Source organism: Vombatus ursinus, unplaced genomic scaffold, assembly GCF_900497805.2.
Source record: "Vombatus ursinus unplaced genomic scaffold, bare-nosed wombat genome assembly UNPS02009205.1, whole genome shotgun sequence".
NCBI lineage: Eukaryota > Metazoa > Chordata > Mammalia > Diprotodontia > Vombatidae > Vombatus > Vombatus ursinus.
In genome coordinates, this window is record NW_020948983.1 from 42,927,724 (window position 1) to 42,940,950 (window position 13,227).

The 13,227-nt window shown below is 36.9% G+C and overlaps 1 protein-coding gene across 2 annotated transcripts in view; it reads left to right on the forward strand.

Moving 5' to 3' along the window:
* LRRC28 (leucine rich repeat containing 28) overlaps window positions 1–13,227 on the forward strand; it is a 194,817-nt gene that overhangs the window by 152,254 nt on the left and 29,336 nt on the right. For both annotated transcript variants that reach the window (XM_027852018.1, XM_027852019.1), the window contains one exon: window positions 1,085–1,187. In XM_027852018.1, coding sequence (XP_027707819.1) covers window positions 1,085–1,187 — 103 coding nt within the window. The remainder of the gene's footprint in view (window positions 1–1,084; window positions 1,188–13,227) is intronic.

Here is a 13,227-nt window from a genome sequence, read left to right on the forward strand (position 1 = left end):
TGTGTCAAATAGTGATTTCTTGTCCCAAAATTTTGGATCTTTGAGTTTGTCAAACACTAGATTACTAATCATACCTTTTAAATATACAATACCACTCTGTCTTTTGACCTATCCTGCTCTTTTTGAACAAAGTAAACCCTTTCAGAGCCATATTCCAGTTTTAGGCCCCTAATGCTCATTTTCTAAGCTTTTATATGGTGCTATAATAAGTTTTATTGATTTTTATCTATGGCAAAAAATAAGATGTGGTGGAAGGAACACTGGATTAGAAGTCAAGAAAGACAGTTTCCAGTATTGCCTTTGACAGGTACTAGCTTTGTGACCATGAATTCATTTAACCTTGTTGAGCTTTAGTTTCCTCACCTATAAAATTGTAAGATTAAATGAGATGACATTATAAAACACTTTGCAAACCTTAAAGCAATATACAAGTGTTAGTCATTATTATTGGTAGAATATAAACTGCATGAGGGTGAAGACTTTCATTTTATCTTTTCATCCTCAGTATCTAAGTCAGTTCCTTTCAGATAGGTGCTTAATTAATATTTGTTGAATTGAACAGTGCTATTTCATACTCTTTTCTATAACAATTTTTAAAATCTGGAATAAAGGCACATTTTAATATTGTTTATTCACTTTCAGTCTTTATCTTATTTGGTGTTTGTCTCTTGTCATTAGAATAGAAAAAATGACAGCACTTGACAGCTTTACCACCTAGTCCAAGTCTCCTTGCTTACAGAAGAGCATACCAAGTCTCACAGAGGTTATGGGACTTGACCAAGGTCATGCACTATGCTAATGGCAGAACCAGAACTCATAAAAATCATAGATTTGGAATGAGAAAGGACCTTAAAGGTCATCTAGTACAATGCCTTCATTTTACATTTGAGGAAACTGAAGCAGAAAGAGGTTAATATAACTCTCACAAGATCAGACAGGTCATAAGGAACAGAACTGGAGATGCAATTCTTCCAAATCCAAATCTAACATTCTTGTCACTATGCCATCCTACGGCAAATCTAAGTCCAGTGTTCCTTCCATTACACCAGAGCTACCTCTCTTATCGTATCCTTTTTTGGCCCAGATTTAGGTCGATCTCGAGAGCTACAGTATGTGTATGTGGATAACAACATTCACCTGAAAGGCCTGCCTTCCTATTTATATAATAAGGTCATCGGTTGCAGTGGGTAAGATTAATTTCATATTATGTATAATAATTAAGCTTTTTTGCATGGGCAGTTTTACTTCTGCTTCATTAATCGATAATTGTATAACTCCAAAAGTCTCTACTATTGATAGTTCTAATATGAAATCTTTTTTACTAATATAATAAAGATAATTAGAAACTCTCCCAAAAAGGATAGGAATTTCATATATAAACATTTTAAAGCATTAGACATTTTATTCAGATACTCACCTGTTTAGAATACCTCCTGGTCAAAAGAAAAATAAATTCAGATGCATTATTCCAAATTCACTTATAGCAAACTCACAGAAACTGGAAGATCCAGCATGAATTTAGTAATTTTCCTCCTGTACAACACTGCAGAGCATCTTTACTACAGTCAGAAGTGTGTTATCTAGCACCTTACCTACTGGAAACATTTTAAAATTAACATGTTAAATATTGCCCCAATACAGAACTTCATTCTGATAACCCAGAAAGACCAGCTAATTAGAATCAATATTGGTGCTTTTTGTTAAAAAAAAGAAAAAAAGTTCATTGTTAAAACAGTTTGCCAAGAAAAGGAATTGCTTCAACCTTAGCACTAAAGGAGAAGCCAACAACGTCCATGCTGGCTGTGCTATATCTTTGTCTGCTTTAGTTCCTCTCACATGAATACCAAAGTGGTTCCAGCACCATCTATCCAAGTCTAAGCAAGCCAGTTATCTCTTTTTGATCAATATGTATGACTAACTGATAACCTAAATCTTCCAAGATGCTAGATACTGTGTCAGCAGGGAAGGAAGAGAAACTCTTACTGAAGAGGTAGGTTAGCTATTTGTATTTAACAGTTGTATGTTAGATGGGAACAATGTTTATGTATTGTCCATTTTTATAGCAACTATGTGAGTGTTGTCTTTATTTTTGTGCTAGAAATTCAGGATGTGGAAAATTGGCATAGCTCAGATTTATCAATTTACCTGAGGCTAATGTAAAATCAGTGATTGAAACAGAGTTAGAATTTCTAGAATCTTGATCTCAGAATGTAGCTCAAAAACATAGAGTTCACCTAATTCATAGTTAGACACAAGTTAACTGCAAATGGTTAATTTGGAATATATTATTTTGTAATGTTTGCTATAAAAAATTATAGCATATTGTGTTAATGTTTCTTTTTATTATTTTTACAACAGAAAATATTGACTAGAAAGTAAAATTTTAGAGCATTTGGCTAATATAAAAAATAGATAATGAAATTAATCATCCAAGGATCATTTTTCCAGCTGCCTGTTTATTTAAAGAAAGAAAATAAACATCTACTTTTTTAAATGGAAAATAAACTGTTGTAATTGTTGGATTTTAGGAAATGTCTTGCTTAATTGAATTTTATGTGTTAAATTTTTATCATTCCAACATCTCTTTGTGTTGTTGAAGTAATAACCCTATAGCTTCTTGAAAGTTCTGTTAGCAAAAATGTAAGTTTGACAGGCATTTTGGAGCTAGAAAGCCTTCAAATGCCAACCCAGCGGTGGACAGTTTGTTGTCCAAGGAGAAGCCAGCCCAAGTGGAGAGGTTCATCATCACGTTGGCTGCATGGTGATTAATTATTTTTTTTAACCACATTAGTTCTCAGAAATCATATATCAAACTCCAGAGTATCTGTGATCTATGTCAGGGAAGGAGTACCCCCCACTGGAGAAGCAGATTCTGGAAGTATTAAAGAAAAGGGTTGTTGTCCTAATAAATAACACACTTATTTAGCACTTCATAGTTTACAAAATGCATTATGTATGGTCTGTCAACTTATTTGATGATCACAACAACCCACGAAGGAGGTAGTATGTCATTATCCTCATTTTGTAAATCAGAAAACTGAGAATTAAAAATGTTGTTACCGGTTCATGACCATACCACTAATAACTGGTAGAGCTGAGACGCACACCCATTCTTCTGACACCTAATTCATTTTTCTTCCCACTATATCATAGCTGTTTACATGACAACTTAATTGTATTACTAACAGAAAACATAAAAGATCCATAGAAAAAATGACTAATTATATAGATATGCTAGAATTTATATCCTTTTATGCACTGAAAAGGTCACAGGTAGATTTACAGATAGAAGGGATCTTTGAGGTCATCAAGTTTAATTCTCTTATTTCAGGAATTGAACCCAGGCAAATAGTATGCTAGTAAGTGCTTGGCAATAGGCTCTTGAAACAAATGAATGCAGGATACACATTTAAGTTTTTAATCTGCCTTGTTCACATTTTCTCAGTCACTTTTTAAAATCTAGACAATTAAGAAAACAATAAATCATGCCCTGATTTGTCATCATTACTGCGTTCCAATGTGTAAGTGTTCACACTAGAAATTTAACAGTCAGTTCTCACAAGCCAGTATGAACTGGCTCTAGCACACCCCTGAACCTAAGTCTTCATGATTCCCACTCTCTCATCTGGCTAGCCAATAATAATATCCCTAAGTAAATCTTTGAGTACAGTAATTGGTTGAGGCAGGGGGCAGGGAGTTAGTTGTGCAGAGGGTGAAACCATAGAAGTGGAATATTTCCTGATTTACCTAAGGCTATGGCAGGGTTTCATAGGGTCCTTGAACTAGATGGGAAAAAGTATTACATCTTTATTTTCACTAACCTCTGACTAAAATTTGACATATCCTTCAGTTACGAATGTCAGCAACAAAACATTATTCTGAAAGGGGTCAAAAGACATTATCAGACTTCCAGAGAGGTCCATGATAAACAAAAAAAGATTGAACATCCCTGGACTAGACAATCTATGATATTCCTTCTAGTTCTAGAATTCTATGATTCTGTGGCACTATCCGTCTACCTTCTTTTGTAAAATTTGTTTTATGTTTTATATACCATGCATTTTCAACACAGTAATTTTAAACATAAATTGTTTCCATTTTAAATATATTTTTTCAATAAATGTTCCACATTTACTCCCAATGGTAATATTAATACATGTTCTGAAGTTGAAGTCGTGGATCAAAATGCTTTTTTTTAGTAGCAAGATGCAGTATATTTTCACAGTTCTTCTTTGGCCGTATGGTTCAGTGCCTGAGTTTCAATTCAGAGCAGCATCATTGCATAGCAGAAAAGTGTATTGAAATAAGTAAAGTGTTTCAGAGCATAAATATTCTTTGGGGTTTATTTTTATTTTCAAATTAATCTGTCTCTCCCACTACCCCCACTCTCACTGAGGGAAAACAACAGCAACAAAAAATAAAGACCTTGATGCATAGTTGAATAGTGTAGCAAAACAAATTCCCACATTGGGCATGTCTGAAAATGTATATTACCTGCTGCATTTTAAGTTCCTCTTTGCGTCTGTCAGGAGGTGAATGGCATGTTTCATCTCCATTATTTTGGAGTCATGGCAATCAAAATTCTGAAGTCTTTAACCATTTGCTTTCTCTTTTTTTTTTTTTTTTTTTGCCAGTTGGCCCCTCTTTCTCCATATTATAATGTTTGCTCCTTTCCTTATACGTCTTTGCCTATACATTCTGCTTCTGCTTTTAACATGTTCTTGTTTCCTTCCTCCCCTTTTTTGGTTAAAATGGCTTTTTAAAAATTATTCTTCAGGATAAAAACCTTACAATAATGATCCTTGAACTGATCCTTTATATATCATATAAATAAATATAAAATTTATATTAGAAGAAAGAACTCTCATGTTTAACACAGAATTAAGAACAAAGTAGATACTGAATATTTTGGTCTCATATCTGATGCAACTCACAGCTCAACCACCCCTTCTCATCCTCTATGTCATCTGTCTCTTCAGCAAGTTTACATTTTGTTTAAAAACTGAAATTGGCTAAATAGCATGTCTGCCTTTTTACTTAAGTATTTTTACATTAGTGCATTTGGTTCCATTGTAGATTTGTCAGATGTTAAAATTAACTAGTCAGCCATGAGATGATGTTTCTTTTTTCCTCTTCGTTTCTCATTTGTCAGTTTAAGAGATAATGAGAGGCAGTTTGGCATAGTGAATAGAAAGCTGGGCCTGGGAGATAGGAAGACCTGGGTTCAGGACCAGCCACTTGTCACATTCTGGCACACAAATCACTTAACATTTCAGTGTCCTAGGCAACTATCCAAGACTAGTTGAGAAAAGGTGCTGAACTACATTTGTAGAGGGAGTTCCCAATGCCAGTGAAATCACAGATCTAGTCCTTCTCCCTCTTCCTAAATGGGGACCTTAGGAGTAACATTTCTCTCAAGTTCCTCTTGCAATCTCTCTCAGGTCTTCCCAGAACCCATCCCAGAGAACCAGGTAGTGGAAAGACCCACCACCACTGGGAGCATACCCCTCCACCTTGTCTTCCTTCTTCTTTTCTTCTCTTGGTCATCCCAGAGTCCATCCTGGATAGCTGGGCTAGTTGGGAAGACCCACCACCACAGGGGCATCCTGTCTCTTTACTTTTTCTTCCCTGAGCCCTCCTGGGATGAAGTACCCATAAGCCATCTGGGTTTGTTGACTTAATGTGGGTGACCTAGGAGTTACCAATTCTATTCCTTTTGGGGAGATAAAGGACCATTAAGCTTTAGTACCTGTACTGCCACTGTGTCATAAGGTTTTCCAGACTTCACCATCTTCCCCACTGAACACTTTCCCCATTGTTATCTGACCTACTTGTGACTGTACCCTTAGAACTTCTAAACCTTCCTATCCACCCTGCAGCTGAACTTTTTGTTTATTGTGTGTCTCCCCCAGTAAGAGTGAGGGTTTCTTGAGCAAGCAGAAACTCTTGCTTTTTTCTCTAGTTTTCCTCAATGCTTAGCACAGTGCTTGACACATAGTATGTGTTTAATACATTTTTTTAATTCATTCACGAAAGGTCATATCTTTTCTCTGACTTCAAACACAATTGTTTCAGAAATATTTAAATGAATTTTTATCTAAGCTCTTTACTTCTCCTTTTTAAAACCATTGCACTACTCATTTGTTCCTCTACCACATGGTGCGCAGGGCAGTAAAAAGGAAAAAAAAATAACGTCTTAGGAGCCCTGAGTTTAAAAAAAAAAAAAACCAGACTTTTTGTTAAGGAAGAAATAACATTGAAACACATATCAAGTTTTGTTCTATTTATCTCTTTAAGAAACATTAGAAGAAATTTGAAGTCACGTCATAGAATTTATATTTGAAAGAAACATTAAAGATCATCTATAATTATAATAATATAATAGCTTACATATCCATATTACTCATAAAAACTTCCTCATTCTTTCCGTGTAAAAACTCCTAAAGGAAATGTAGCAATTCTTCTACCGATGAGAAAACCGATACATATAGAGATTATTTGCCCAAGATCACACAACTAGTAAATGAGTGTTAGCACTAGGGTTCAAGCCTACGTTTCTCTTGACTCTAGATCCAGTGTTGTTTCTTCTACATCCCACTGTCTCACAATAAGGAACACTACATAGCTTGATCACAGGATCCTCCTCATCACAGGATCAGGAGAAAAGAGATTCAGCCATAACTATGTGGCAACTGCAATGGTCCAGTAAACAATCTTTGGGGAGAAAAAAATGACTGATCCTTATGAAGAGCTCATAATTCATATCAGATCATGCAAAGGAAAAGAGAAAAGGAATAAGATGTGAACTTTGAAATGACAAAATAATGAAGTTTCAATGGTCTGAGTCCACAAGTGAATTAATGGCTTATTGTATGTGTGTGTGTGTGTGCGTGTGCACGTACATGTTTTCTGATGGCATGCCTACCCTTTATAAAGATTACATGGATGCAAACACAGATGTAAATAAAGTATCTAAAATGCCCATTCCTAAAAATGAAAATAAAAATAAAGAAGAATTGGAAATTGAGGGAATGCCCGTCAATTGGAGAATGCCTAAACAAGTTATGGTATATGAATGTGATGGGATACTATTGTGCTGTAAGAAATGACAAAAGGGATGGTTTGAGAACAACCTGAGAAGACTTGATGAGCTGAGGCAAAGTGAAGTGAGCGGAACTAGGAAAACAATGTACACAGTAATGGCAATATTGTAATGATAATCAATTGTGAAAGATTTAGCTACTCTGATCAATACAGTGTTCCTTGCCAATTCCAAACGACTCAAGATAAAAAAAAATACTATCTACCTTGAGAGAGAACTGATGAACTTTGAGTGTAGATTGAAGCACTGCTTTTTAATTTATTTTTCTTGCTTTCTCTGCCCCCCCCCGCCCCACTACATGGCTAATGTGGAAATGTTTTGAATTACTTCATATGTATAATAGGTATTCATATTTCTTGCTTTCTCAATGGGTGGGGGAGGGGTAGAGTAAAGGAGTGAATCTGGAACTAAAAATATATGTATATTTTTAATATCCATGCCTTTTGACCCAGAGACTGTTACTAAGGGCATAGATCAAAGAAATCACTGATGAAAGGAAAGGCTCCCTACACTTGAAAATATTTATAGCAGCACTTTTATGTTAGCAAATAACTAGAAACAAAGTAGATATTTATCTATTGAGGAATGGCGAGACAAATTGTGGTACATAAATTTATCGTGATTCAAATAAGTTACCAGAAACGTGATATGATGACTTCAGAGAAACAGAAAGACAAGGGTAAGCTGGTAGAAAGTGAAGTAAATAAGACTAAGGAAACTTTATACATGACTTCAACAATCTAAATTAATATAACAAATACAAAAAATCAAAAATTAGTTTTTACAAAATTATAAAAAGTAAGTTTGACCCCAAAGGGGAAATAGGAGAATTCGCTTAGCTGTCATCTTGAACAATTTTCTTTCTTGCTCCCTCCATCTCCTTGTATTTACCTGGCTCTTTCCTTATAACAGCTTTTCTGGCCACCGTTTCCAGCACTGGTTGTACTTTTATCCAACTCACCAGCCAGGGGGAGGAATTGGAATATTTTTTGCCACTTCTGGGCTCACCCTCTACCACAATCACTCAGTAACCTCTCCTTTTTGAAGTTCATTCAGTCTGTATTTATTACCCAAACAAGATTCTGGTGGCTATTGTTTACCATCCTCTAGGACGTTCTTCTCCTTTCTCAAAGAGTTCATTGGCTGGCTTTGTCTTTGTCTTTCTCTTCCCAATTCTGCTCTCATACTAGGCAGTTTTAACAAACATATTGATACCCCCTCTAACACTCTAACTTTCTTGTTCCTCAGCTTACTCTTTTCCTTTCCTAGGACATACTCCTCCTTCCCATCTCACCTACATACAGAGATGATCATATCCTTGATCTTGCCATTACCATCATGTTCATGAACCCTGAAATTTCCTTACTTGAGCAAAATCTGTTGTCGTTCCACCTCTCCTTCTGCCTTGTAATTCCAAACCCTGTTCTTTCTCCTGATAAACTCCACTCCATCTACCCATCAGTTCTTTCCTAGGCCATCATCCCTGCACTGTCTGCAATCTCCTCCCTTTGCCATCTTGGCCCCTTGGTGAACCAGTTCACTGTACACTGTCCTTTTCTCATTAATCCCATTTCTCTTACCCTAAGAATATCCAATGGAAGATCTTGTGCTACCAGACCCCAGCCTTGGTTTACTCCGACTTTCTGCTGTCTTTACTCCCATTTACCTGATACTGAATGAAGCTAGAAGAAATACCAAAACCATGCTAAATCCATCACAAATGTATATTATATGATCTCAAATGGACACTCACTGCTTCAAGGTAATCCTTTTGCATAAACATAATCAATTCACTATCCCACTCACAACAGTGGCTTTTCCAAACTTCTGTATTCCTTCTCAAAACTTGTAGGCTCCCTCTCCACACAGTTTCTCAAGAACTTTGCCTCATATTTCACTGAAAAAATTTAGGCCATTTACTCAAAGCTGTATCTTCTCTGCTCTTCTTCATGTCACATCACTCAGAAGACTTCCCCTCCACTATGTCTTCTTTCACTCCTGTCTCAAATAAAGAAGTGACTCTTCTGGCCAAAGCTAACCCCTCCACATGCTTAAGTGATCCCATTCCTTCTAGTCTTCCCCAGTAGACTGCCTCCTCTAATATCCACTTTCTCACTAGTCTCCGAATCTACTATTTGCTTCACTACTTCCTACAAACATGCCTGTGTCTCTCCCATCCTCAAAAAACCCCTCATTTGATTCATTCATCCCCAATAATTATCATCCTATATGTCTTCTCCTCCTTTTCTTGACTAAACTCTTCAAGAAGGCCCATCTGCGATAAGCGTTTTCACTTCCTTCCTTCTCACTCTCTTAACTCTCTGCAGTCTGACTTCTGACCCCACCATTCAACTGAAACTGCTCTCTCCAAAGTTACCAGTGAGCTCTTACCTGCGAAATTTAATGGCCTTTTCTCAGTTCCCATCCTTTTTGACCTCTCTGCAGCCTCTGACACTATCAATCATCCTCTTCTCCTTAATACTCTATTTCTGTCTGGTTTTGGGACTTCTCTTCCTACTTGTCTGACTCCTAAGATCTTTGCTGGATCTTTATTCAAGTCATGCCCAAAAACTCTGGGTGGCCCCCAGGGTCTGTTCTGAGCCCTCTTCTCCCCCTTTACTATTTTACTTGCTGATCTTATCAGCTCCCACGTACTCAATTATCACCTCTTTGCAGATGATTCTCAGATCTGTTTGTTCAGCCCTAACCTCCAGGTTTGTATATCCAATTGCCTGCATTCAACATCTCAAGCTCAGCATGTCCTAAACTGAAGTTATTATCTTTCCTTCCAAACCCTTCTCATTTCCAAACTCCCCTAATGCCCAGTGAGAGTACTGGCCTCTTCCCACTCACCTAGGCTCACCACCTAAGGGGACATCCTCAACTCCTCCCTCTCTTTCAGCCCCCATCTCTCTTCTGACACTGCCCCCACCCTGGTGCAGGGCTTCATCACCTCGTGCCTCAACTACAGGTACTTCTTGCTTTATGTACGTTCGCATTACACAAATTTGAGTTTATGTAAAGAATTCTGAAAGAAGTCTGCATTCCAAAATAAGATGCTGTACGATACAGATAGCATAAATGATGGTGGGAAGCTGAGAAGCATCTCTGAGTCAGTTCTCATGTGTCTGCAGACAGTGAGTGATACTGTGCCTATCCCTGTGTTCAGTAATCATCCTAATACCATGGCTGGCAGCAAACATGTTCTTAAGGGAAAACATGAACCACCTCATAAGTATAAGCCAATAGACTTGGAAATGAAAATAACTAGAAAATATGAGGGAGGACAAAAATTACCGTTGATAGCATATGAACTTAGTTTATGTGGTGTCATAATGAAGGGATGCTGCCTAGATAGAGGAGCATGTAAAATGCAGTGCTTCATATGAGGTCAACTTATTTTTCAAAACAGAGAGAAGGTGCTGTTCTAGAGATAGAGAGTCTATTAACTGAATGCTAGCTACAGAGATTGCAGAAGAAGAAAGAGAAGCTTCAAAACTCAAGGTTGAACCAAAAAGGTTTACAGTGAAATAGTTGGCAGAAGCATTTTATCATTTGAGTGAATTTTTTTCTTTTATTGAAAAGGTAGATCCAAATTCTTCAAAATTTTTAAAAGTTCAATGACTAGTTGAGGATAATATGAAGAAAAAAAGAGAGCCACTGTCCAAACATCTCTTGATAACTTCATAAAAAAATGCCACACTCCCAATCACCAGTGATAAAGGCTAGGTGCAGACATAAAAGGAGGAAGGAGCAACATAATGCACACCTATGTTAACTTTACGGTACAGAACTATACACACTTTATCATCAACTTTACCTTTCATTTCATAATTCTGTTTATTATCTTGGTACAGAATTTAATATGCCTGCATTTTAGTTTATTTTATAACTTGCATAAAGGTATTATTTTGCATATGCTTTAGTTATATAAACTAAGTGAAGTGGGTGGGTAGGGGCAAATTCATATTACATAAAAATCATTTTACATAGAGGTGTGAGGAACAGGCCAGTTAGGTCTCTATTGCAATAGCCTACTGGTTGGTCTCCCTGTCTGTCTTTTCTCAATCTCGTCTGTCCTCCGCTCAGCTGTCAAACTGACTTTCTTAAAATATGTGTGACTATCCTCCTTTCCTCCCTCACTCCCATTCAATAAAATCCAGTAGTTCCCTCTTACCTCCAAAATCAAATCGAAAATTCTTTGTTTGGCTTTTAAAGTCCTTAATAACCAAGCCCCTTCCTACCACTCCATGTACCCTATGATACAGTGACTCTGGCCTCCTTGTTGTTCCTCTTACAAGACACTTTATCTCCTGACTGCATTTTCACTGGCTGTCCTCTATGTTTGGAATGTTTTCCTTCCTTATCTCAACGTACCTTCAAGACCTACTAAAATCCCGGTCTGCAAGAGGCCTTTCCTTATCTCTGCCTTCTGCCATTTATTGCTAGTACATTCCCTCTGAGATTACCCTGAATTTAATATATATTTTGCATGTAGTAAGTTAGTCAGTTGAGAAACTTTTTATTAGTCAATAAGCATTTATTAAGGCATTGAGGTAAACATTGAGAATACAAAAAGAGACAAAAGGTACTCTCTGCCCTCAAGCAGCTCACCATCTGATGGGGGCAGACAAAAAACAAATAAGTATGTATAAATAAACTGTATGCAAGCTAAATAGGAAATAATTAACAGAGGGAAAGCGCTAAAATTAAGGGTTGGGAAAGGCTTTCTGTAGAAGATGAGATTTAATTGGTACATAAAGGAAGTTGAGGAAACTATGGGCAGAGATGAGGAGGGAGAGCATTCCAGACTATGGGAACAACCAGAAAAAAATGCCCAGAGCTTATTGTCTTCTTTCTGGAAGAACAAGCAAGGCAGTCACTGGATTGAAGAATATATATGGTGGGGAGTAAGATATAAGAAGACTAGAAAAGGAGGGAGCTGTGTACTTGTTTGCATGTTGTCCCTCTCATTAGAATGTGGGCTTCTTGAGGGCTGGGATTATTTTTTCCTTTGTTTTTATCCCTAGCATTTAGTACAGTACCTGATATATGGTGCTTAATAAATGATTGCTGCCTGCCTGCCTGCCTGCCTTGCTTTATATTTATTACCAGAGGGTTATTTATTTCTATTGTTATATTTCCCAAGAAATCTTTGATTATTTAGATGTATGGATGAGAGACACTGTTAAAAAAGAGCCTGTAAAGTGCTGCTTTGTTCTACCAAATGAGATGCTTTTTTTGTAATTGGGAAACAATAATCATGAGATTTATGTGTTGTTTTTTTTTTTACATCTTTCAGTTAATTGTGAAATGATAAAAGTTTGGTCCATTGTTTAATATTTTTGGAAAGCCCACTTGTTCACTACTAGTACCCTCATCAAAGATACCCTTTCCTTCATATATAAATAAGACTCATAACAATTTTGTATAGATAGGAATATAGGCATATATGTGGGTAGTTACTGATATTCTTTCGGTTGCCTTTTTCAGTATTAACATGGTCTGAGATTTTTTACATGACTGCGGCATTTTCTCTTCCTTGAGATTTGTTATATTGTGGTCCCTCAACGCCCTCACAATCAAAATTCATCCCAGATTTCCTCTATGTACACTTCGCCCAATCCACCTTAATCCAGGAAGGCAGCGTGTGATAGTAAGGAAAACTGTTGATATTGCTATGTACCCATTACATACTGTAATTATGTCAAAAAAATGTAAGTCTACAGGATCCACTACCAGAAAGAAGGACCCAAACACAGGTCGTGTGTGACTCATCACCTGAGACAGGGATAGAGAAGAAACAGTAGTACATCAGTGCCAATATAGCCATAGGTAGAAGAATCAATTTCACTGATAGAAGCTGAGCAAGCTGATGAAAATCTGGCTAATAATATTCGATTCAGGCAGACAAGCCAGGAATAAAAAGTGACTTGAGAGAAGATAGAAAAAGAAGAGAAGAAAATGAGAAAAACAGAAAGAATGTGAATTTCCAGGAGCCAAGGTTATAGATGTCCCAGATGATGAGTGAGGCAAAAAAAAAAAGCCTCAAGTCAGGAACCCAAGGGAAAAAGAGCAAGAGAAAAACAGTGAAAAGTCTTCCTCTCCTGGGACTTTGCCAGACC